The 26,792-nt window shown below is 38.0% G+C and overlaps 1 protein-coding gene across 2 annotated transcripts in view; it reads left to right on the top strand.

Annotated features, from left to right (window-relative positions):
* Positions 1-26,759, top strand: part of LOC107659217 (nesprin-1-like) — a 99,752-nt gene extending 72,993 nt beyond the window's left edge. The window contains exons 100-128 of one of the 2 annotated variants that reach the window (XM_016448084.1): positions 13-196; positions 374-556; positions 1,646-1,792; positions 1,870-2,024; positions 2,118-2,265; positions 2,820-2,914; positions 2,998-3,232; positions 3,325-3,519; positions 5,619-5,744; positions 7,044-7,199; positions 7,778-7,936; positions 8,130-8,296; positions 11,582-11,744; positions 12,270-12,457; positions 14,150-14,300; positions 16,124-16,306; positions 16,774-16,911; positions 17,350-17,541; positions 17,643-17,943; positions 18,065-18,133; positions 20,903-21,006; positions 21,088-21,214; positions 21,299-21,510; positions 22,565-22,765; positions 23,356-23,484; positions 23,858-24,070; positions 24,207-24,272; positions 24,839-24,897; positions 26,137-26,759. In XM_016448084.1, the coding sequence (XP_016303570.1) occupies positions 13-196; positions 374-556; positions 1,646-1,792; positions 1,870-2,024; positions 2,118-2,265; positions 2,820-2,914; positions 2,998-3,232; positions 3,325-3,519; positions 5,619-5,744; positions 7,044-7,199; positions 7,778-7,936; positions 8,130-8,296; positions 11,582-11,744; positions 12,270-12,457; positions 14,150-14,300; positions 16,124-16,306; positions 16,774-16,911; positions 17,350-17,541; positions 17,643-17,943; positions 18,065-18,133; positions 20,903-21,006; positions 21,088-21,214; positions 21,299-21,510; positions 22,565-22,765; positions 23,356-23,484; positions 23,858-24,070; positions 24,207-24,272; positions 24,839-24,897; positions 26,137-26,398 (4,708 nt within the window). In that variant the 3' untranslated portion in view covers positions 26,399-26,759. Of the gene's footprint in view, positions 1-12; positions 197-373; positions 557-1,645; positions 1,793-1,869; positions 2,025-2,117; positions 2,266-2,819; positions 2,915-2,997; positions 3,233-3,324; positions 3,520-5,618; positions 5,745-7,043; positions 7,200-7,777; positions 7,937-8,129; positions 8,297-11,581; positions 11,745-12,269; positions 12,458-14,149; positions 14,301-16,123; positions 16,307-16,773; positions 16,912-17,349; positions 17,542-17,642; positions 17,944-18,064; positions 18,134-20,902; positions 21,007-21,087; positions 21,215-21,298; positions 21,511-22,564; positions 22,766-23,355; positions 23,485-23,857; positions 24,071-24,206; positions 24,300-24,838; positions 24,898-26,136 lie in introns of both variants that reach the window. The other variant, XM_016448085.1, reaches the window with a different exon arrangement.
* The last annotated feature ends 33 nt before the right edge of the window (positions 26,760-26,792 follow it).

Genomic DNA, 26,792 nt, shown 5'->3' with positions numbered 1-26,792 from the left:
ATCTGCTGTCAGGTGGAACACGCTGCTGGAGCAGATCTCAGATCAGCTGAGGAGGAGTAAGAGCCTGCTGCAACTGTGGCAGCATTACAAAGCACTTCATGCTCAGAGCAGCACTGACATCCAGAAACTAGAGGATCAGGTGGAACAGCTGCTCAAGAGCGCCACCCACAGGGACGTCACAGAACAGGAAGTGAAGGTATGGATTTATCAATGCATGATTGGTTTGGAAGCCTCTTAAATGTTTGTGTGCTTGGATTATGTTAGTGACCCAAAAGTATGTAAGCAATTGCTAATTCTGACAACTGTGTGCAGTTGTGAAAGCCTTGTAGCAAGGGCCACAGTATTCCTCTTTGTAAAACTGGTATTTGTGCAGGGCCTTATGGTGACTGAGGGATCCGTAGAGTCTGTCCTGCAGCAGCTGGAGGAGTTTTCAGAGCAGCTGAGGCAACAAGTGGACCCCTCTGCCATGACAACCTTCCATACAGACCACCTGTCATTCACTCAGCGATTAGCAACTGTTGGGCATACCCTCCAAAGACAGCAGTCTCTGCTAGAGGTTCAGATGATTCAGATTTTACATTGTGCACACAGACACAGAACATTTATACAGTTTTCACACATACAGACTGCATTTTAAAAGTTGGGGTAAGATTATTTGATGTTTGGATCCCTTATGCTCACCAAGACTGCAGTTATTTGATTTGATTGAAAAATACAGTAAAAACAGAAATATTGTGAAAAAATTTTACAATTTAAAATAAGAGTTATCTATTTAAATGTATTTTAAAATATAATTTATTCCTGTGATTGTAAAGCTGAATTGTCACTAGCCATTACTCCAGTCTTCAGTGTCACATGATCCTTTAGAAATCATTGTTATACTGTATGCTGATGTAGTGCTCAAGAAACATTTATTTTTATTATGGGCTTAATATTTTAGTAGAATTTTTTTAAGGATTCTTAGATGAATAGAATTTTCAAAAGAACAACATTTATTTAAAATAGATATCTTTTGTAACATTATGCTAAACCTTACTGTTATTTGTGATTAATTTAAAGGGATAGTTCACCCAAAAATGAAAATTCTGTCATCATTTACTCACCCTCATGTCGTTCCAAACCTGTACGAGTTGCTTTCTTATGTTGAACACAAAAGAAGATATTTTGAAGACTGCTGGTAATCAAACAGTTGGTGGTTGCCATTGACTTCCATAGTATTCTTTTTTCCTACTATGGAAGTCAATGGCAACCACCAACCGTTTGATTACCAGCAATCTTCAAAATATCTTCTTTTGTGTTCAACATAAGAAAGCAACTCGTACAGGTTTGGAACGACATGAGGGTGAGTAAATGATGACAGAATTTTCATTTTTGGGTGAACTATCCCTTTAATGCTTCCTTGCTAAATAAAAGTATTTATTTCCTTCAAAAATAAATAAATACATCTTCCTGACCCCAAACCTTCAAATGGTAGTGTATATTTTAAATGAAATAATATAGTGTTTTTAATAAAATAATTTTCACACTATCCTTTCATAGTTTTGACACTCTTTCATGTGTGACTATCATTTTGTCACTTTCACGGATGCCAGACTGTAAAACCTGTCAAGTGTAAATGTGGTTTTTTTTCCTTCCTTTCCGCAAGGTGGGTATGAGGGACTATGAGGGGTTTAGTAAGGAGTTACATTCTCTGAGCCACTGGTCAGAAGAAGCTGAGAAGGTTCTGAAGGAACCAGACCCAGTCGGTTCTCCAGATGTCTCATCTGTGCAGGAACACATGGAAAAACTTAAGGTGAAATTAGTTTTCCTGTAAAATTATAGGGTTGTATAAACACTTTTGAACTTTCTCATATGTATGTGTGCCTGTAGACCCAAATGTTAAAGCTGAGCAGTCTTTCTCCTGATCTGGAACGTTTGAATGAGTTGGGTTATCAGCTTCCCCTCAATGATAATGAAATCAAGCGTCTGCAGAACCTAAACAGGAGCTGGTCGTCTAACTCTGCTCGCACAATAGAGAGATTCAGGTATGTGTGGTTACTGCGGATCTATGGTACATTTTCAATTTCTTCTCTAAAAGTGTGTAATGTTCAGTTGTCTGCATCTCTATGTATGTGCAGTAAATTGCAAGCCCTGGTATTGCAAAGACAGACCTTTTTGGAGAAGTGTGATGCTTGGATGACCTTCCTTACACAAACAGAAGAGAAACTGGCCGCTGAGATTTCTGGAAACTACCAGAGCCTACTAGACCAGCAGAGAGAGCATGAGGTACTGATAGAAAAAAATACTTTTTTAGAATAAATACAACTAAAGGCCTGTTCACATCAAATGAAAAGCCGCATTTACATTACCATTCAAACATTTTGGGGTCAACAAGATTTTTTTTTTGTTTGTTTTTGAAAGAAGTCTCTTATGCTCATCAAGGCTGCATTTATTTGATAAAAAATACAGTAAAACTGTAATATTTTGAAACATTATTACAATTTAAAATAACTATTTTCTGTTTTTTATTCCTGTGATGGCAAAGCTGAATTTTCAGCATCATAAATCCAGTCTTCAGTGTCCAGATCCTTCAGAAATCATTCTAATATGCTGATTTGTTGCTCAAGAACATTTTTTTTATTGTTCTTATTAGGACAATTTTGTCCCCCAGTGTCAATATTCAGTTTTTATTTCAAAACTCAAACCTTTATAAGATGGCTATATTAATAAGCTTTTTCAGTTTAAAAATGATCAAAATATGCAGCATAAAATGCATTGGGTCATAGTTTAATTACCTACATTATGCAACTACTCTACTTTTTTTGTGTGTGGGTGAATAGCTATTCCAAGCAGAGATGTTTAGTCGACAACAAATTCTATACTCTATCATCAATGATGGACATCAGCTCCTGAATCAGGGACAAGTGGAAGACAGGTAACATTTGTTTACTTGTTTATTCTTATTCTTTCATTCATACTTGTAGTGACACTCTCTTTTTTTGTCCTCTCGCCCAAAAGGGATGAATTTGGCTTGAAACTGGCACTGCTTAGTAACCAGTGGCAAGGTGTGGTGAGGCGGGCCCAGCAAAGACGGGGGATTATTGACAGTTTGGTTCGGCAGTGGCAGCGGTACACAGAGCTGATAGAGAAACTGCGTCATTGGCTGCAAGAAGTGTCAATGGAACCAGAGGAGCAACAACAAGTGTCAACAGTAGCACTACAGCAGATCCGTGGCATGCTAGACCACATACAGGTAAAGATATAGCCATATTTACATTAAAGTAGAAATAATGGCTTCCTGCATATAGCCTGAAGTACCCTGGATGTCCCCTTCTCTCCACCCAGCTGAAGGAGCGTGTGCTCCAGAGGCAACAGGGCAGCTACATCCTCACGGTGGAGGCCGGGAGGCAACTCCTCCTGTGGGCTGATGCCAGAACGGAGGCCTCACTTCACACTGAGCTGACTGATGTGCAGGAGCACTGGAGGACCATTAACATCCGTCTCGACGAGAGGAAGAAAGAACTGCTCTCTTTGCTAAGGGTGAGTTAAGAGTAAATGGGTGTACTTACTGTTTGTCTGGTTGCTGATTTGCTAGATTTAGTAGTTCGTATCATTGACAAAGTACAAGCACATGACTTTTGCTGTTTGGAGAAAGTTCATTATTTCCAGATGGCAGCAAATCTTTGTTGAGTAATTTTGGTTGATTATTTACATTTGTTGGGTCATTTCCTTTAGATGAATGTGTTTTCCTGTAAGTTGGTTGGTTTTTGCACATGTATGATTATGTATAATAGGATCCAATTCTGAGACCACTTGTAAAAATGCTTCTATTTTGCAATTATATTTACTAATTTAATTGAAGTTTATTTTTTGTTACTATATATTATTACAACAACTTGTGTAAAAAAAAGGAATTTTTTAAATTAATTTTAGAAGTTTGTCATTTGTAATTTTGTTGTATTTGATTAACAACCTATAAATAGCACCTATTTATGGTACTATTGTAAAGGGCAGTCTGGCAGGAATTGTCGTAGGGGGAGGGAATAACCAGTGAATAACCAGCACGGTTGTGTGTGTGTGTGTGTGTGTGTGTTCACTACTGAACTTGGGACTCATTTGGGTTCTTTGCTATTAGGGGGCAGTCGTGTCCTAATGGTTAGTGTCGGACTTGTAACCAGGAGGTTGTGGGTTTGAGTCATGTCCGGCAGGAATTGTCAGTCAGTGGGGGGAGTGAATAACAGCGCTCTAACACCCTCAATACCACGACTGAGGTGAGACCCTTGAGCAAGGCACCAAACCCCCAACTTTGTTGGTGTGTGTTTACGGTGTGTGTGTGTTTCACTGCTGTGTGTGTGCACTTGGATGGGTTAAATGCAGAGCACAGATTCCGAGTATGGGTCACCATACTTGGCCACATGTCACTTCACTTTCACTTTCACTAATTTTGTGATTTTTTTTTTTTTTATATATTCAAATATATTTATTTTAAAACAATTTATTTTAAATTGATTTTATATCCTAAAAAATATCTTCAGGCTTTTGTTTTAAGTTTAAAAAAAAAATTCTATGTAGTCTCAGACTTTTGAAGCCCACTTTCTATATATGACGTGCTGTTTCATTGTTGCAGATGTACTTGTTGCAGTGTTTTCTGGTTGTTTGTACGATGTGTTACAGTTTAGGATTTTTATAGTACAACATCTTTTATAGATTTAAATGGGTGTGCGTCTATAATCAAATGTTCAGGATCAGATTGTTTTGTTTAAATATTCTTGGTTATTTTGTTTTAGTGAAATCAGGGATTGTTCATTACTTTGGAAGCTATTTTGCACTACAAATATCAGAAATACAGAAACATAAAACAAAAATGACATATATACGAACCGAACATTCTCAAACCTATAAATGGATCTCACGTTCAAAGTTCTTTTCCTAAAAGAAAAGAGAGACAGTGAAGGACTTTGCATCTGACCTTACAGAGCAAATAGAGGCGAGCTAGCATAACGAGAGTGTGTGATGTGTTTTGTGAGTGCATGTGAGGGGGATGAAAGAGAGAGAACGGGAGAAAGAGGCAGCGAGGGAGCTGAAGGCGAGAGAAATATCTTCAGTACTGTAGGAGGCAGGACGCGGGAGGGAGTCCAACACAGGGCAGCAGAGACAGGCAGTCATCCGCTCCATTTTGACGCAGCACACTGGGGCATAGACAACAATTTTGGATTGCAAAAGGAAAATGGCTCCTCTTTCCTTCGGCCTCTGTCTCTCTCTCTTCCTCTCTCTTCCACATCCCTCCGTTTTCTAGGATTACATGATAGAAGGTACCTCACTGCTTTATCTGTGCATGATTATCTGTCTCTCTTGTGTCTCAGGACCATGACCCTTTGCTCTGCCCATGTTTAAATAAAGAATTGGTTTCATATGACGTTCTGTATTGCGTTCCTCATTAAAAATGTGATGATCTCTGAACATCTTTCTGACTTTTCCTCAAGTGTTGTAATAAACATGTTGCATTCAAGCTTTAAAATTGCTAAAGTACATTTTTCTAAGATACATAATTATGTATATTGTGCAGATTATACTGGCATAAACATCTCTTTATCATGCTTTCTCATGATTCACTTTTTTTTTTCTGGCTATGTGTGCAGAGCTGGGATCAGTGTGAAAAAGGAATTGCTGCATCACACGAGAGGCTGAGGGACTTTAAGCAAAAGCTCTCTGTGCCTTTACCCGACCACCATGAGGAGCTGCACACAGAACAGATTCGCTGCAAGGTACATAAACAAAAATCTGACTCATCTTGTGTCCTATGACCTTTTAGATGTGTGCTGCTTCAGCAACATCTGAGTATCTCTTATTATTTGAGCTAAAGTATTAAACACAATTTCCTGACCAGATTTGCAGTAATAAAGCAACAGTATCTCGATAGTCCAGATAATGATTGGTTTGTGCAGTCTGCTGCTGTCAACCATTGCATTAATAATACCCTTGCATGCTTCTTGCAGAATGTGTGTGTGTGTGTGTGTGTGTGTGTGATGCCCTGACACTCTGCTGAATTTTTTATCTGCAAAGGAGGGTTGATTTTTCACACGTGATGTTGCAGATAGGTGTGTGCAGTATAGCAGAAGGTGTGTGAAAGTAACATCGACCTGCTCTGGTCTGTAAGAGCTGGACTGTCAGCAAGAGTCTCTTTGACTTTGCCTGAGGGGAGGAAGTTGAGGGGCATGCTAATCATTCTAAAAAATCATGTTAGCAGAGACGCTGAGCTTTAATAAGAAGTGCTTACGCAGCAGCAAAAAAAAAAGAAAGCTTTTTTTAACAGCAAAATATTGACAGCTTTTTTCTATTCAAATTATTTCTCGATACAGAGATCACTTATGCGTTTATTGTGTGCTTAATGTCTTGTCGACCGTTGTTATCTGTAAGCCACATACAATCTCTATATTAGGATTATACAGTGTAACTTGCTGTGAATGCCAGCAGAGATATCAATATCAACAAATATCAATACAAATGCAATTAAGGACTTTTGGTTGTTAATGTGTGTTGGGGAAGAATATGTGCAGTCAATATTCTTCTGTTTTAGATAAATGTAACCAGCAGTCTTAGTAAATATTTTATTTTATTTTGGCTTGGTAGGGGTAGGGTTAAGGACAGGATATATTTTACTTTTAAACAAATTAATGTATTTTTAAAATTATAATTATTTTACTTTTCCTTTTATTTAATTTTTTAATTTTCATTTTTTTCTTTCTTTTTTTTTTTTTTTTACAATATTTACCTTTTGAACTCTAGTTTAGATTATTCAATTTGAACTTTAATTTAAACTATATCATCTCCATTTAATTTTAATTATTTTATTTTTACATTTTACATGGGTTTTGTATGTTTATTTATTTATTTTAAATTTAAAAACTTTGTCCTGAAATTTTATTTTCAACAGTTACAGTTTGAACTTAATTTTACTATATTTTATTGTATATAATTGTATGTATTTTATTTTTAAATCTTACATTTTATTTTATTATTTTATTTCTGATGTGTTTATGAATGTATGTGTTTGTGTGTGATAGGAATTGGAGAGCAGTATTGAAGGCTGGGCTGATGATGTAGCCGGCCTGTGTATTCTGAGGGAGTCTCTCTCCAGCAGCCTCAGTGCAGATAACCTCACAGTCCTACAGGAGAGACTTATATTACTCCAGAGACAGTGGGAGGAGACTTGTCACCAGGTACACGCATACACATCAGTCTGTCCCTTTGCATTTGTTTTACACCATAACACATTATATGCACAGCTGTCTGCCATAAACACAGGCATTTCATGTGACAGAAGCAGTGGGAACAAGCTCAGACGTGGAGGCTTTACAGTACTTTACAGTTGATAAAAAAACTTCAAGTTTTCATTAAGTCAGATATTGAATATATAAAGGGATGCACTGATTTGAATTTTGAGCAACTTAAAAAAATTGTTAAATTCAATAGATAAAGATTGAGTTTTGCATTCGCTCACAAACTTACAGAGAATTAATGCTGTTGTTGAATCAAAGTTCTTGATGGCTCCTTATTTGCTCTGGACAACATAGTATAAAGGATTGCAATGATAATGTGCCTCTTAATCCCTGATGTCTCTTAGTAAAGAAAGGACCATGAGAAAGAAGGAAGGTGCATGACACTAAAGTATTACTGTACTAAAGTACTTAAGTAACTTTTTGCACATTCTCTCATCGGCCGCGACGTCCTTCATTTATTCGTACTCTGTACTCAGTGAACCCATGTTGTAATTAATCATTGTCTGTCATCCCTGTAGCTGTCCCTGCGCAGGCAGCAGGTGAGCGAGAGGCTGAATGAGTGGGCCGTGTTCAATGAGAAGAACAAAGAGCTGTGTGAGTGGCTCACACAAATGGAGAGCAAGGTCTCACAGAACGGCGACATCAGCATTGAGGAGATGATTGAGAAACTCAGGAAGGTGAAATTAACACACAATCACAACATATTTGTTTCTAATGAAATCAAGAAATTAATCAATTATCATCCCACTGAACACTAAAACGTATCTCTAAAACATGTTTTCTTATTACTTATTTCAGTGAATATGTGAAAAACAATCTACCCAAATTCTTGTATTCAGCTAAAAAAACATGCAATCTCTTTGTTATCAGGACTATCAGGAAGAGATCTCAGTGGCCAAGGAGAACAAGCATCAGCTGGAACAGATGGGGGAGAGATTGGGTCAGGCCAGCCATGAAAGCAAAGCTGCAGAAATCCAATACAAACTCAGCAAAGTCAATGAGCGCTGGCAGCATCTGCTTGACCTTATAGAAGCTAGGTGAGTCTTTCAAATGATATTGCATGACGTTGTACCTATTGTTGTACAACTGTTTTACATTTACAGTTACAGTTGTTGTGCCTTTTATGTATTTTATAGAACAAAAGTAAAAAAAAAAATTTTTTTTTTAAGAATGTTTTAATTCAGAAATTAAAAAATAAATTTCTGAAAGATCAGTCAGTTCTTTTGCTGAGTGTCATCTATAGAAATTGGGGCGTGAACTGAGCATGTTCCATGTGCTAATGGACCGTGGGTGGAAAGGAAATATTTTGCACCAGCATCTTAAACATGACACCATGGTGTCTCTGGATATGACTGGTAAAGTCGAGTTGTCTGCAGTCAGGACTGAAAGCTTCTCACATATGGTGTTGATTTCACTGTGGCCAGTGTGTGAGAGTGTCATTCTCTCTCTCGCACTCTCACTCATGTGCATTAGCGCTGTGCGACAGCTGCTGTCTTGAGTTTTCCCGAAGTGTAATAGATTGACATGCTTTTATCTGAATTCAATTAAAGAGCTAACTGCAGAGATTTTTCTCAAGGAAAAGTATCCACACTGTTCACAAGCAAACATATTTCAAATAAAGACACACTGACACACCCTTTCTCTTACACACATTTAGTTGCCTTTCTAAATGCATGGCATTCCAACTTATATTGTTTTTATATGTAGTTAGTCATAAATACTATAACCAACCCTGACAGAAAACTTAATGCATTTTTACAAATAAAAAAACATCCCTAAAAGGAAGTTTAACTCACTTTACAAATTTGTTCCCAGAATATTTTGGATTTCTATTTTAGTCATTTTGTATTTCCCAATTTACATTTTTCTTAAAGGGGTCATATGATGCGATTTCAATTTTTCCTTTCTCTTTGAAGTGTTACAAGCTCTTGGTGCATAAAGAAGATCTGTAAAGTTGCAAAGACTAAAGGCTCAAATCCAAAGAGATATTCTTTATAAAAAACACATTTCATTACACCAAATACACAAAATAATGTTATTTTTAGCAACATCATATGACCCCTTTAATATAACCTGTGCAACAACTGATGTTGCTCTTGCACAAAGATAATTTCATTGTAACTTTATTTTCCTTTTGTTTAGTTTACTTTTAAATGGGTAAAGTGAGTAAATGAGTTGAAATGAATAAAATTAATATTGAATACTCAATTGGAACTGGTAATTGGTTTCAACAAAGGTTAGAACTATGCTGTAAATAATAAGACAGTGGAGTATGAACACTGATTTAACAAAAATCATCAACAATAATAGACTACTTTAAAAAGCTGCAAAACAAGTTTTTTTCTTTAAAATTAAAGAAATCTTGCTATTGTTTAGCACTTTCTTCATTTTTTCTCTTCATATTTTTTATTTTAATTTTAATTAAAAAAAATAAAACAATTTCAGTGTTTGTTTAAATGAATAATGACCGACACACACATTCTAGTCCTCTGATCAGCACATGCTAATGACTGTCATCTTATTTTAGCCACAGCAGTATTTGTCACTCCCAGCTGCTCATGCCTGCACTTGAGAACAGTTCACACACACACACACACACACACATGCTCAGACACCCCACACACTAACCTGGGGACTAGAGAAAGCCTGGTCACTTTGTTGCTCAGACGAAAGAGAAGGGGAATTTTGATAGGGTGGAAGTTTGTCGTTCTTCTGGGACACTTGATCAAGAAGATTAGGCCCAATGGTGCTGGATATGGGCACTGATAACATGGCAGGAAGCCCTGGACAGGACTCAGATCTGCCAGAGTGTGACTGCGACATTAACAGGCAGGAAAACATTTATCCACTTATCATTTACATATTACAGATTCTCTTTTAATGCAATTTAGCTTTAATGCGGTGCTGGAAGTTTCAATGAAATGTGGTATTTTCTGTCATACTTAGACACGTCTTTGGCGAAGTGTCTGAAATGTATTTTATTAGTTTTTATGGGTGAAATATGTAGTTTGAGATGCTTAAGTGAAGCTGTCATTGCTTCACATATGTGATTGCCCAATAATTTTACTGAAAATTTTGGTTGGTTAAATGCTTATATCATGAAAATGCTTATACCATGCTGTATTTGTTGACCTTCTGTTGCTGTTGCGGTGGGTTCAGATTCAGTGTGACTTTGTGCTTTAGGAATGTAGCTTGAAGCACAGTCACACTGAACCATTCAAATACCAGGGTTACATGAGGGCTTTATCTCACCAGGTCAAACAATGTCTGTGTTTTAGCTAACTGCCTAAAGCATACACCAAAGTTTCAATCAAAGTTAGCAGAAGTTGAAACGTGTCCACTCTGCATCTGTGCTCTTTACTTCACATCCAGTCTGAGATCAGACATTTTTCTGAGATCTAGATCTGGAATGGTGGCACAGCTGAAACATGCTATGCTGGTATGTGTGTGAGTGTGTGTTAGTGGCACTGCATTGAGCATGCGATTCTATATTTTTAGGCACATTCAGGATTTCTAGGAAACTCTTGACACCATTGGATTGCATTCTACCTCTGCTTATATTGTTATATATGCAAGACACCTTGACCTTACAGTACATCAGTTAACAAGAGACAAAGTCACTTCATAATTCTACTATTGAAATTGGACAATGTAATGCAAATGCTTTACTTATATATATCTATGTAAACTATATGTTTATATTTACACTGAAAACATTTAATAGATGCTAGAGAATCATGTTGCTATGCTATTATAAGCAGTATCATTGTTTAAGCATTATTTTTAGCTAATTATGCTGTGATGAAAGTAGAGATGAACTGATTTTGTATTTTCATGACAGTTGCGATACTAATTATTTTTCTTTAAATGTCCAGTAACTGATATTCAGAATAAATTTATTGTTGACAAATATAAATGAAGTAAATAATTATTGAACTATTATAATATTATTATATTAACTTAATATACATTACTATTACTATTAATTAATAATGATTTTTTTTATTACAATTTATATCTATAATAATAAACTATCAGAAGTATTTTTGTCTTTGTTTTGAGCTATGTCTAACTTAAAATGCTATGTTATCGAAAGACATCAATAGTATAAAAGTCCTTGTTCACAAATCGATACTTATTCTTGAAAGGCAAATTTAATTCCGATCTCACGTTTCTTTGACTAAACATTAAGATGTTTGCACTGCACAGTCCTGGTTTATATAGCTTAATTACACTTGCAGATTAATTACACTTTTCGCAGAATGTGTTGTTAATACAATCTCTGTACTCTGCCTCTGTCTCTCTGTCTCTGGGGTCTGTAGGGTAAAGAAGTTGCGGGAGACACTGGTGGCCGTGCAGCAGCTAGATAAGAACATGAGCAGTTTGCGCTCCTGGCTGGCTCACATCGAGACTGAACTCTCACGACCCATCGTCTATGAAACCTGTGACTCACATGAGATCCAAAGAAAACTCAACCAGCAACAGGTAACCCACACACACACAGAAAAGACATGAATTTACATATGGTTACATAAAAGTCTGTCAGTATAGTAAGTCTTAGGAAAGCTCAATAAACAAGTAATTTTGCACAAACACACAAACATTTCTTAGTATATATTGAAAACTAGTATTAAAAAGTATTTAAATATCTGCAAGTAAAAATAAGAGTTTAAAAGCCCTGGTGAAAAGTCAAAATAAGAACGTGATGACTTCTGGCTCAGTCAATGACCCACTTACTGTTTCAGTATCACAATGTATCCTCACTTTACCCAGCAACAGCCAGCACATATCAGCCTCTTTCTGCATCAGAGACAAATTATCATTGTAAAGAAGCAATGTTAAGCAAACATTTTTAGAACTGATGATGCAACAAGATGAAACACATTTGTAGAGAAATGCATGACCACAAGCGCCTCTGCCTAATAAACAGATATGAAATAGAAACAGCCAAGATGATTAAAATGTCAGATGTCGTGAGAAGCTCAGTAGAAGTCTACTATCTCTGTGCAGGATCTGCAGCGCGACATCGAGAAGCACAGCACAGGTGTGGCATCAGTGCTGAACCTGTGTGAGGTGCTGCTGCACGACTGTGACGCCTGTGCCACAGAGACCGAGTGTGAATCCATCCAGCAGGCCACACGTGGCCTTGATCGCCGCTGGAGAAACATCTGTGCTATTGCCATGGAGAGAAGGCTTAAGTGAGTGTGTTGTGTGTGATTCATAAGTAAATTGATGCACTGGAAAATGTACACCTTGGTTTTTGTGTAAAAAGTACATTACCGTTTAAAAGTTTGGGGTTCAGTAAGGTTTTTAAAAAAGAAAATATTTTTTTCAGCAAGGATACTTTAAGGTGATCAAACATGACAACCGTTTTTAACATTAATAATAGTAAGTCTTTCTTGAGCACCAAATCAGCTTTGCCATCACAGGAATAAATGCAGCTTTGCAGCATAAGAAACTTCTTTGAAAAACATTTTTTAAAAATCCCAAATGTTTGAACAGTATATACTAATGAAGACTGCAGTTCACGAATTGAATTCTGTAAAGGTAAGAAAAATGTATTTGTGAGCTGAAAATGAGCTGTTTAGTATAGTTAAAGTTGAATCAGGCCACCAGAGGAACAGGTGTGAGAGCATGTGTCATGCCAGATGACTCAGAGTTGACTTCAGCACATGATGAACTGTTTAACAGCTGTCTTTTTAAAATAAAGTATTTTTAGTAAGCCTCCTAGATGATACTGTAAAATTATATTTCCAAGTAGATATACTGGACTATACAGTGCCGTGAAAAGGTTTTTGCCCCCTTACTGTTTATTTTTTGCATATTTGTTACACTTACAAGATTCAGATCAGCAAACAAATTTTAATATTACACAAAGATAATGCAAGTAAATACAAAATGCAGTTTTTAAATGATGATTTCATTTATTAAGGGAAAAAAGCTGTCCAAACCTACCTGGCCCTACGTGAAAAATTAATTGCCCCCTCCTGTTAAATCATGAAAGAACTGTGATTAACCACATTATTTTAGAAAGCTAAAATTTTGTTAAATAGTTCAATTTCACTATCCACACCCAGGCCTGATTACTGCCAGACCTGTTGAATCAAGAAATCACTTAAATAGAACCTGTCTGACAAAGTGAAGCACGTTTAAAGAGCAACACATCATGCCGCGATCTAAAGAAATTCAAGAACAGATCAAAAACAAAAGTATCAGTCTGGAAAGGGTTATAAAGTAAGAAAGAGACTGGGCAAAAACGGCATCCATGGGAGAGTTCCAAGGCAAAAGCCATTGCTGACCAAAAAGAACACAAAGGCTCGTCTCACATTTGCCAAAAAATATCTTGATTATCCCCAAGACTTTTGGCCAAATATTCTGTGGACTGATGTGACAAAAGTTGAACTTCTTGGAAGGTGTGTTTCCCGATACATCTGGCGTAAAACCAACACAGGGTTTCATAAAAAGAACATACCAACAGTCAAACATGGTGGTGGTAGTGTGATGGTCTGGGGCTGCTTTGCAGCTTCAGGACCTGGACGACTCGCCATAAATGATGGAACCATGAATTCTGCATTCTATCAGAAAATCCTGAAGGAGAATGTCCTTGCAAAGGGTGGCTCAACCAGTTATTAGATTTAGGGTGCAATTAATTTTTCACGTAAGGCCAGGCAGGTTTGGACAGCTTTTTTCCCTTAATAAATGAAATCATTATTTCAAAACTGCATATTGTTTTTACTTGGGTTATCTTTGTGTAATATTAAAATTTGTTTGATGATATTAATCTTTTAAGTGTGACAAACATGCAAAAAAATTTAAAAACCAGAAAGGGGGCAAAAACATTTTCACAGCACTGTATATGTGTTTGAAACTCACTGTATGCGTTTTTGCAGGATTGAGGAGACATGGAGGTTGTGGCAGAAGTTTCTGGATGATTACTCCCGTTTTGAAGAGTGGCTAAAAGTGTCAGAGAGGACAGCAGCTCTGCCCAACTCCTCTGGAGTGCTGTACACCATCGCTAAAGAGGAGCTCAAGAAGTTTGAGGTACTCAGAGATCCACAGAGAGGGTTAATAAGGTTGAGGTAGTGAGTCAAGAGGATAATTGTGAATAGGGCCTGAATACAAAAAGACAGATAAGTAACAAGAATACTGTTGGGAAAGAAAAAAAAAGCACTGCTGGCATCCAGTGGCGACAGTGCAGTCTACTTCAACCTTTAGTCTTTTACAATCTGTAAAATGTCATTGATGACTAAAACAAATGCTAAACCATTATTTCTTTTAAATATGCACTTAAAGGTGCAGTAGGAGATCTTGGAAAATGCTGACTTTAGCCTGATAGCACTGAAAGCGAACGTCGTCCAAAGCCACGCCCCCTGAACGCATATATACGCTCACAGACCAGAATACCAGAGTCAACATTACTACAATAGGCTACATCAGCGGTTCCCAATTCCAGCCCATGTTCCGAAGTGAGGTAAACTTCAATGGATTTCCCCCACTCAGGGAGTAGGGAGCAATGAACACTGTGTAGGGATCATATCGATCGGACCACAGTTCATGCACGTAGCTCACTTCTAACAAGCTGGTGCAAGGACTGGATTAACCGCTGGGCTACATCATGTGTCATTCACCGGTGAGAAAACTTTAAAAGTACTACAATACCAGGAAGGAAGATCGGGTTGTTGATGTTTGTCTGCCATTCTCGCTCTGTCTGCACAGCGTGCATGAACGCGCTGATGACGTATCCTGTCTGCGCAAACCCGGTGCGCAGAGGTATGCTAATACATACGTTGACAGGCAGGTAGGAAAGCATATTAAAACGCTCGAACCGAGCGTTTTGATTGGACGAACATTTCTTGATCCTACGCCTTCCACAGAATATATAAATACAGACAAATACATTTAGACGACTTAACTTAATGATTGCTATCGGGATGTGAAGACTTTCAACCAGCATAACAAAAAATGTTTCTGAAGACAATCACCTATTGCACCTTTAACCAATGTGTAGTTTTCAGTTTTTCCAGTTTGTTTGTGAATTTAGGGCCAGTTTTACTAACAGCTTGCGCCAGCGCAAACCATCTTTTGGCGTTAAAATAATACTGTCAGGATTTACTAAAGATGCGCAGTGACGAATTAGCGCTGAAAAGGCGTGGACAGTTATTTTTGCGCCTGACCTTATTGAATATGCATTTCTAGGAGTTTCCCTTTCAGACGAAAAATTTATGGGAGGAGAGTATTCAAATTAATTACACAACGCGTTTTACTAACGTTTGTGCTCGTCAAATTACTGGCATTTGCGCCATTATTTAACGCCCAAAAAAAGCATGTCTTAAACTATTTTGCGTTTGAAATGGCTGCAATTATTGTTGCTAGGAGAAGGCACCCCAGAGAACAGAGAACGCATGGTAAGAAGGGAGAGGATTTTTCCACACGTATTAATTTATTTGGAAAGAACACATAATCCGAACATATCGTTTGCCAAGCCATGTTATTTTTAATTTGCTTCAGGAAATAAAAGACGACTTGGAACCCTCATCTAGGAGTCACGCAATACCAGTTCTATCAAAACCTCTTGCAACCCTTCATTTTTGGGCCTCCGTTCTTTTCAACGTACTGTGGCTTATTTACTTCTTTGTTTATTCGCGACTATGCTAATTTGCGCTGCGCTTGGTATATTGCGTTGGTCGATATGTAAATGTTGCGTTTGTGTTCTTTAATTTGCGTTGTTAGTTAATCACCCGCAGAAATTTCCACGCCTATTGGCGCTGTTTTGGAATTGCACTCTCGCGCTAATTTGCCCTGTTTAGTAAAACTGGCCCTTAAGATTTTGTTTGCACAATGTAATGGTGTAATTTGAATCACAGGCGTTTCAGAGGCAGGTACAGGAGTGTCTGACCCAGCTGGAGCTGATCAATAAGCAGTATCGAAGGCTGGCACGTGAGAACCGCACAGACTCATCCTGCCATCTACGACAAATGGTGCATGATGGGAACCGACGCTGGGATGTACTACAGAGGAGAGTAGCTGCCATCTTGCGCAGACTCAAGGTGATATATTATCAGTTATATATCATATACACTACCATTCAAGAGTTTGGTGTCAGTAAGATTTTTTTTAAAGAAATAAAAAAAACAAAAAAAACTATTCAGCATGGACACATTAAATGTATTAAGCGACAGTAAAGACATTTATTATGTTACAAAATATTTATATTTCAAAGCTTCTCTTTTCAACTTTCTATTCATCCAAGAATCCAGAGAAAAACATAAATTACTGTTTTCTCAAAAATTTTAAGCAGCACAAATATTTTCAACATTGAAATAATAGGAAATTAACCAAAACAGCATATTAGAATGATTTCTGAAGAATCAAGTGACACTGAAGTCTGAAGTAATAACTTACTGTGTATGTACTTATATATTCAGAACCTCTGTAAGAATCACTGTTGATGCAGAACCTAAACTACAAAGAGATGCAGCATGATTAATTGACTTGTTCTTATTTTGTCCTGCAGCATTTTATTGGTCAGCGAGAGGAGTTTGAAACAGCCCGAGATTGTATTCTGGTATGGCTGACTGAGATGGACCTGCAGCTCACCAACATCGAGCATTTCTCAGAGTGTGATGTTCAGGCCAAGATCAAACAACTAAAGGTAAGGGCTGTGTGAGCATACATGAATCATTTACATTTAAAAAAAATATGAACATGTAAGAGCTATAGCCTTGTGGGCAGCACTCCAACATATGGCACAGCAGTGCTTAGGGGTGACTTGAGTTTGAGTCCCAGTCCTAATCCATTATTTCCAGTCTCCTTATACTGTCCAGTCAAAATAAATGCACGGAAATGCATTTTCTTAAACCAGACAGGCACATGTTTAAGGATATTTGAGTGTGAATTTGAATATTCATTATAGCCAAAGAAAAATTCTGTAGAGTTTTATACATTGACAATTCACTATCATTCATGATATGTATTTTAGACCTAGGAAACGCTCAAGCAGAATTATTTTTACTTGTTCTGTAGAACATTTACTTCTAAATTTTATTCAAAATTACTTGTCACTTTACTTGTGAACACTTGTGCATCACAGGCGTTCCAGCAGGAGATCAGTCTCAACAGGGGGAAGATGGAGAGTGTGTTTGGGCAGGGGGAGGTGCTGATGGAGAAGAGTGAGCCTCTGGATGCTGCTGTCATAGAGGAGGAGCTGGATGAGCTGCAAAGATACTGTAGGGAGGTGTTTGGTCGGGTGGAGCGCTACTACCGGAAACTCACACGCCTGCCAGTAAGACACAACCTCAGACATGCATGCACTCTTGTTTGTTTCAGCTTTTGCTTTGCCTGTGTAAAGGTGGCTCTCTCTTTTATGCTGCCTCTCATTTGCAGCTAACCGATGATGAGTGTGAAGGCTCAGATCATGAATTCGAGTCAGGTGACCTCTCAGACCTTCAGTGGGGTGAGGATGGTGCCATGCCCCAGACATCTAGCAGACCACCTTCAGCTGGCACTGTTCCTGTTCGCACAAACGGCTCCGGCCGAGACACCCCTGCCAGTGTAGACTCCATCCCTCTGGAATGGGACCATGACTATGACCTGGACCCCATGGGCCATACCATGTCTGCACAACGGGGCAGACAAAAAGATGAGGATGAGGAGTTACTGTGTTTGGCCACTGCAGCTCTTACAGGTGAGTGTGTTTTACCTGAAGGATGTTCATAAGATAATGCTCCACCTGAGTGTCCACCACCCTGAGCAGGTCTTCTCTGTAAACTGTTGGTATGTTATGTTGTATATCTCTTTTTCCACAGATGTAGTGATTCCTGAGAGCCCTGAAGCTTATATAAAATTAACAGAAAACACATTGAGGTCCTCCTCTGGTAGGCAATAAGTTATGGCATGCTAAATTAATGCTAAACTACACTGCATGCTATCGTGTTGCATGCACTGCACTATTGCATGAATTATAAAAAATGCATGGCAAAAATTCTGACAGATCTGGTCTATTGCGTTTTCCAACTTTAAAATCTTTTTCAAATCAAACAATACTAATCGGCATTAGATGAGAAATTAATAGAAAAAAAAAACTTTTAAAGCACCTCCATGAAAATAAACCAAAAGAGAACTGAGTTTAGAATTTGATGAGAAAAACAAGAGATTCCAAGTGTAGTCCAGTGGAAATAGTTCATGTGAGATTGTTCATTAAAGGGATAGTTCACCCAAAAATTAAAATTTGATGTTTATCTGCTTACCCCCAGGGCATCCAATATGTAGGTGACTGTTTCTTCAGTAGAACACAAACGAAGATTTTTAACTCAAACCGTTGCAGTCTGTCAGTCTTATAATGGAAGTGAATGGGAATCACGGCTTTTAGAGTAAAAAAAAAAAACATACACAAAACCAAATTAAACCCTGCGGCTCGTGACGATACATTGATGTGTAAAGACACGAAACGATCGGTCTGTGCAAGAAACTAAACAGTATTTATATCGTTTTTTACCTCTGATGCACTGCAATGTCTGAACTGTCCTGAGCGCGTCCTCGACAGCCGGCGCATGACGCGTCTTCTTCTTGCTTTACGGCGGATCACAGACTTATAAGTGCATTACCGCCACCTATCTCTCAAATGGACCATTGACACTCCTAATTGAGATTGTAGATAGTGTCAATGGTCCATTTGAGAGATAGGTAGATTAACTAGGTGCTTCTGATCAAAGCCTCAGCGGGGTCTAACTGTTTACATGTCTATACAGCACTTCAGTAATGCGACTAAAATAGGAATACTCCACATGTCTTAATTCGATTTCTGTTTACTTCAAATATGACTTTAGCCGGATTAAGGTAATCAAAAATCTCTGTTCACATGGTAGATTCTTAATCAGAATATTGTCTTAATCGTGTTAAAATCGGATTAATGTTCATGTAAACGTTCTCACTGTCAATGTCAAAATGACTGAGATGATCAATCAAATCAAAGTAGGCGGGGTTTATTGTTCACTGTTCTGTTCACGACATGGAGGCAGCAACAATACTTCAGCGAGAATAAAAGTTACGCCTTCTTTCTTTGCGTGAACATTTGGGCGGCGTTATGCAAATCTTCCCACATCGTGACATAGACATGTGGGGGCGTGTTAGAACGAGCCGTTTTAGGTAGGCGTGGTTGACTCTTAACTTTTATAAAGAATATCTCTTTGGATTTGAGACTTTAGTCTTTGCAACTTTACAGATCTTCTTTATGCACCAAGAGCTTGTAACATACCAAAGAGAAAGGAAAAATTGAAATCGCATCATATGACCCCTTTAAAGTCCGTGTGAACCGGAAGTTGCTGCCGACTTTATTTCAGTGAAGTGATGTATTTCCAGCTGAAACAGAAGGAGAGGGCGTGGTTTTATTTTAGCGCTCCTCCTCTCATCTCTCACTCATAGCAAACTAACGGTTGGAGGGGTGTGTTTAAGTATATTCTGCCCAAGCCATCAAACTGACATCATCAGAGAAGGAATGCCATTCCAGAGCGGAAATAAATGATCAGATTTTGATTAAAGATTACCAAGACAAACCATTTTTTTCAGCGGATTAATTTACATGGATTAATTGTTCACACCAAGACTAGCAATGTGCGCTAGTAAAGTAAATAAAGTCAATTTTGATTTCATGCGGACTTTAAAGTGTGAGAATTAACTTGCGCTAGTCTACGGATGCTCTCGTGACCGCTGCACATACTAGGTGCTTCTGATCAAAGCCTCAGCGGGGTCTAACTGTTTACATGTCTATACTGCACTTCAGTAATGCGACTAAAATAGGAATACTCCACATGTCTTAATTCGATTTCTGTTTACTTCGAATATGACTTAGGCCGGATTAAGGTAATCAAAAATCTCTGTTCACATGGTAGATTCTTAATCAGAATATTGTCTTAATCGTGTTAAAATCGGATTAATGTTGTCCATGTAAACGTTCTCATTGTCAGTGTCAAAATGACTGAGATGGTCAATCAAATCAAAGTAGGCGGGGTTTACTGTTCACAGAAGCAGAGCGCAAAGCGTCAGTTTAACGTTGAAAGAGCAAGGTAAGATGAAGCTGCAAATTAATTAATATTAGTCAACTGATTTACGACAGAAATGTTAAATGACCGACAGTCAGTACGGTCACACTGTATATCTGTCATTCAAGAAACATTTGAAAAGTTTAAAAGTTTAAATTGATGAAAATCAAATATTGTTTTTTTATCATACCATTTAAAAATGTTTATGTACTGTATAAATACAGAATGCATTAAAAAGGGGGTGGGGAGGGGGGTGGTATTGTCGGTGGTTAACCAGAAAAATAAAAAATGGCATGTCATGCCTAAATGGTTGCCGACCCCTGGCCTTTTCATTCCAACATGTAACAGTCAACACTGACATTAATACTTTTGATATTTTATAATTCAGTTATAACTGAAAATATGTTGCATATAAAACAAATGATGTATAATGTTCACATTCCATTTTCAGCGAATAACGTGATTAAATCTTAATATGGTTTAAAGCTTTACAAAACTCCTTATACACTCACAATGTGATCAAAGAATGACAGTATTTCAGAATGATCCTAATTTTAAAGGCAGTCATGTGACATCCCACGTTAATTTTTACATTCATTCCTGCAGGTGAAGCAGTTCGATTATTAGACAATATGATGGATACCAGCTGCTACAGCCTCCAGGAGACAGATGGCACTATGGGTGGCCACGACACCTCTTACATGGGCTATGTGAGTACAGATTCAGTGTGGCGCTCAGTCAGTTTAGTCTCTAGTGGCAGTAAGTTTGATTAGCTTCTTTGCTCTGCACAGATGAGGCTAATGGATGATTGCCGTGGCAGTCTGAAAGCGGTCAGGAGGGTTGAGGGGGAGCTGGAGGAGGGAGAGGACAACCTGTCAGGCCTGAGTAACCCTGATAACACAGAGACACAGAGCACAGGTTAATCCAGCACGGAAACACTGCAACTGCTGAGTAACGTGTATATTTGAATTTGATGCTATTATGATAATTGTCATATTTCAGGTGTCATTGAGCGTTGGGAGCTGATCCAGGCCCAGTCTGCTGATTCAGATCACAAAGAGAGAGAAGACCTGGTGCTATTGCAAAAGATGACCTCTGACCTGGACACCATGGAGGTGTGGCTCAGCCAGGCCGAGGCGGAGTTAGAAGAATTGAGAGGGAAAAATCTCAGTGCAGATATACACACTATTGAGCAGAGAATTAGAAAACTCAAGGTTTGTGTTGCCTACTTGGTTCACAGTAACACATTTGTGCATGTGAATTTGTGTTTGTGTATATTTGCTGAGTGATTTAGTTTTTCTCTATTTTAATGCTGTTGATGGGCTGCACAACTGGCCATAGCTTTTCAAAATCATCACAAATGAGATTTACAGAGCTGTTCTGTTTGTAGTCCTAAAACCCAGAAGAGAATTAAAATATTTGAACCATTTCAACATAACCAGCAACATTATTGTCACATGACCTTGTTATACATCTAATCAGACTGTTTAGTCATGAACCAACTCGAAGGCTATTTTGCTATGGATTCCCTCTGGAATAGCTAATGGGTTAAATAAAAAAGCAGTTTTCAATTTATGGGTAAGGTCTGTGGTTAACACTACTTACAGGGACTTTCCTGTTCTACAACATAAAGAACTGCTATTGAAAGCCCATTAGAAATACCAATAGGACCCATGGTTATTGGCATACAGTCAAACTTTTCTAAATTTCTGTCGAGTCAATGTGCTCATGTTACCTGAAATCCCCAAAAACTTATTGAAAATTAGATTGCTTCTGTTTGCTTTATTGCTAAAAGTACAAATGTACTATTTCATATTACTGTAAATATAATAGTTAACCCTGCCCAAGCTGTAAACAGATACATTTGGCACTGGCAGCTCCATGTGTGGGTTGCTCACATGTCTACACTGTAAAACAAGTCTTGCTCACACACACACACACACACACACACACACACTGGTATTTCAAATCAGGCAGGATGTCAGCAACAGAAATAAACCAGAGGAAATCCACAGCATCCCGCTGACCCACATACAGAGAATCTGAGAGCATCTGATTTCACCAGTTATTTTTACTTGCACACAAACTAAAACACGTGTATATAGTTCAAATCCTGCAAGTGAACCTTCCCTTCAGAGCAATTTAACAAGAGAGATTAATCAAAATGAGATTTGAACCTAACTACACATCATTTCTTGGTAACACAATGCAGTCTCTAAAACCAACACACAAATTTCTAACAAAAGCTTTGCTCTTGTGTCTCAACAGGAGTTACAGAAGGCAATGGATTCCCATAAGTCCAAATTACTGTCCATCAACTTAAATAGTGTCACACTACTCCAGTCAGACTCTGAGGAGAGCCAGGATCTCAAAGCGAAACTGAAGGAGATGAACTCACGCTGGGATCGACTGGGAAAATCACTTAAGGATTGGAGAACAGCACTTCAGGATGCTCTGATGCAGTGTCAGGTACATACACAGACAGCACCTACATCTACACTACTGTTCAAAAGTTTGGAAGATGTTTTTTTTTTTGGACAGTTAATACTTTTATTCTGCAAGGATGCATTGTATTGATCAAAAGTGACAGTAAATACATCTGTAATGTTACAACAAACATCTATTTCAAATAAATGCTGTTTTTTAAACGTTATATTCATTAAAGAATCCTGGAAAAAAGTATAAATGTTTCCAGAAAAGTAGTAAGCAGCAAAACAGTTTTCAGCATTGATGATAACAAGAAATGTCTTGAGCACCAAATCAGCATATTAGAAAGATTTCGAAGGATCATGTGACCTGAAGACTTGAGTAATGGCTGCTGAAAATTCAGCTTTGCCATCACAGGAGTAAATTCCCTTTTACAATATATTCTAATAGAAAACCGTTATTTTAAATTGTAATAATGTTTAAACTATTTTTATCAAGTAAATACTTGAGACTTCTTTAAAAAAACATGAAAAAAAATCTTACCAATTCCAAACTTTTGAATGGTATTGTAATTAAATTAAACGCACAGAGGCAGATACTGTCATTCTCTCACAATTTTTGCTTTTCTACAGGAGTTTCATGAGCTGAGTCATGGTCTTCTTCTCTGGCTGGAAAACATCGACCGTCGGAGAAATGAGATTATCCCAATTGCATCGGGGCTAGATCGGCATACACTTCAAGCTCATTACAGAGCACTAAAGGTACCTGTGAAGTCACTGCTTTTTGGTATGGAAGGATATGGCTTGAATACATATTTTGCCTCCTGCTCACCCTACACTGTATGCAGAATAAGAGATGAAGAATAGAGCAACCAGCATCATTGTATGTTGAAAACCGTACGTAAAAAGTTCTGGATGGGAAAATTTGTCTTAATTTGAGTCAAGGCACCTAGAAGAGTGCTCACTTGCTTTTTTTGCCATATACTGTACTTTAACCCAGCATTCCATTAAGGAAATTTGAGTTCATCCATTGTCAAAATGTTATTAAAATTCTCCAAATGTGGCAAAAATGTATTTGAAACACAAATGTTTTATTTTACCAAGTGAAACTACATTGACACACATTTGTCTGCAGCAAATCCAGCGGGAGCTGTTGGAGACTGAGCAGAAGGTGGACAGTCTGCAGGAGCTCTCAGGACAGCTGCTGGTGCAGGCACATGGCAGCGAGTGTCTGGAGGCGCAGGAGAGGGTGCACGTCATCGGGAACCGTCTGCGCCTACTCCTGAAAGCTGTGGCCACCGACCTGGAACTGCTAGAAAAAGAGCTCCAGGCTTCTGGGAACAGACAGGTCAGTCTACAAGCACATTCATTAGTTATTAATCTTTTTACCGACCATTTGTTCGGTTTTAACAGCTAAAAAAAGCAACATTAGACACTGTCCATAATATCCATTCATCTCAAAGCTAAATCTCAGATCTTCACAGGATGCGTCCCTCTGGTCCGTTACGGATGACGCAGATACTTCTGGATCGGTCAGTCCTGTTTCAGAGGTCAGCGTTTCCACTAAACGACAATCGGTAATGCATCCCCTCTTCCTTTTTTGATATTGTTTCGGGCATGCCGTGAAGGTCACTGTCCTGCTAAAGTGAGGCGGTTGAGCTTATAACAGGGGAATATTTTGTGAAATGTTGGTTCCAGTTTAATATTCCTCACTGACAAAATCCCCTGGAATATTTGCTCACTTCCTCATCCCCCTATAAATATGTTAGTTTGGACGTTTATTTCTGGAAGTACTTTACTTATGAAATTTATACAAGAAACACTGGCTTTACTTTTCAGACATGCTTTAAATCAAATGGATCCATGCTAAATTTTAGTGGATTTGTTTGAAGGTGTCTGTGTGGAAAGCCAGGTTTCTTGCACCTTGCAAGATTTTTTTTTTGTCATTGCCACCTATTTTGCTGCTGCCTTTTGTTTTGTTGTTACTGGTTTGTGATTATACTGATGGCCTGGCTATAGGTCTCTGCTTGTCACCACAAGCTTTGTCTTTATTTGCTGGACTGAAACATTCTTTCTTTCTTTTACCCCTCCCTTCCTTTCGCTCATTGCACAACAGCTACGAGGCAAATGTAGTGTGTCAGAACCAGGATCCTCAGCCAGACTTCCACGTCACAGGTACCTGTCTCTCGCGCTTTAAAATGCAGGGGGGGATGATGGAACTCATTCCAGATCCATACCATCAGAAGCATTCAGATCAGAGGCCAGAGCCTCTGAGGTGGGAGTCCACACGAGTTGTTCAGTTCTAGGAAATGAATTTGTTTTGGATCCCAGTCAAGGATTCTTAGTAATCTTATGTGTTATTTTCCCCAAGCACATAATATTGAGTCTGACAATGTAACTTTGTGTCCTTTGAAGTGAACTATGTTCAAAATCTTTCTCCATTCTTGATGCCATGTGAAAATACTGAAATTTATTCGTCATTTTCCAGACCATGTAATTTTTGGTTGCTTTCATTGTTTTATTTTGTTGTGCAAACAATTCATTGTGATGCTCTCACACTCATCTCTGCCTTACAGCAAAAATACAGAAAAGCAGCCATATTGTGTAAAACTTTCTAATACCTTTCATTAACAACATTAACAAGCATAACATGTATGTAATGCTTAACAAAGTATTTTTCAATTTATATTAAATAGATAGAAATGCTGTGAAACTTCATATATTCATATTTAGATGCACATGAACTGCTGATTTGTTAAGCATTATATCATGTTTGTTGTGACTTCTTAATGAAATATATTATGAAGTATTACAAAATATGGAACTGTCTTTGATGGAAGTGAAATCTGTCCAAAAACAAAATATTTAATGTGTGCAGTTTGTCCATAAAACATGGACATCTGTCAGTGAGTGACTAATTTTATCAATATATGCAAATACCAAAACAGTGACAGATTATAAAAACGATTTGCTTTAATATGTATGGGAATTGAGTTGTCAGTGCAAGTGTCCTTGGGTTGAGAAAAGTCCAATATTATATCATATTATATATTTTGGATTACCATTTACTTTTATATTTTAGTTGATATTTTTATTGTCTGTTTTTGTCATTATTTCTATATAGCTTTAATTTTTATTTCAGATTTAACTTTAGTTATTTTAGTACATTAACTTACTTATTTTAGTTAGTTGCCAAAGCAACATTTCTAATTTTCTTACTTTTATTTCACAACAACAGTTTTGAATAGTTTTAGTTGTAGTTTAAGTTAACGATAACCGCGCTGATTTAAAAGGATACTTTTTTAAAACGAATCACCCTCACATGAACTGAATAGTAGAAGTGCTGTGCTACTCACAACATTTCTGTGTGTCATTATAATCTATCCGTACATTCTGATGTCTTATGTTTTGTAGGTTGCCCAGCGCTTCTGGCTGCGTTTCGTCTCTCTCTGGTTCCTCCGGGTCACAAGGTGGCGCTGCTGTGGCTCGCTGCCAGCCCTTTCTGCTGCGAGTGCTCCGGGTGGCTCTGCCACTGCAGCTCCTACTGCTGCTCATAGTGGGCCTGACCTGTCTGGTGCCCATGACTGAGCAGGATTACAGTTGTGCAAACACGAACAATTTTGCCCGGTCTTTTCATCCCATGCTCCGCTACACCAACGGCCCACCGCCTGTATGAGCGGAGGAGACTTTACTAATGCCTTCATCTGCTTCATATTACACTGCAGGACACAGAATGGACTAGTGTTAGCCAAAGCTGATTGTTCCTGTTCCTGTACAGTTCATGCTGCTAATTTCATTTTTCACTAAACAGTGTACTATTGAACTCATTGCAATGTAGACTAGTGTTGGACAGCCAAACTGGTTAACCGTTTCTGTCCCAAGGAAACTGAAGAAAAACTATGAAATCATATATAATTATGTACTTAATAGCACTGACATAAGCATAAGGTACTGCACTTATACCGTCCAAGAATATTGCCAAAATTATTTGCTTAGGCTAAGGAAAGTGTTTTATTTTTATTTTTGTATTAATTTAAAATTGTAGAAAAAAGTTATTTTGAATATTATTT

Source organism: Sinocyclocheilus anshuiensis, unplaced genomic scaffold (genome assembly GCF_001515605.1).
Source record: "Sinocyclocheilus anshuiensis isolate Anshui unplaced genomic scaffold, SAMN03320099.WGS_v1.1 scaffold423, whole genome shotgun sequence".
Taxonomy (NCBI): Eukaryota; Metazoa; Chordata; class Actinopteri; order Cypriniformes; family Cyprinidae; genus Sinocyclocheilus; species Sinocyclocheilus anshuiensis.
The sequence above is the reverse complement of the archived record's forward strand: the minus strand, read 5'-3'. Positions and strand labels throughout refer to the sequence as shown.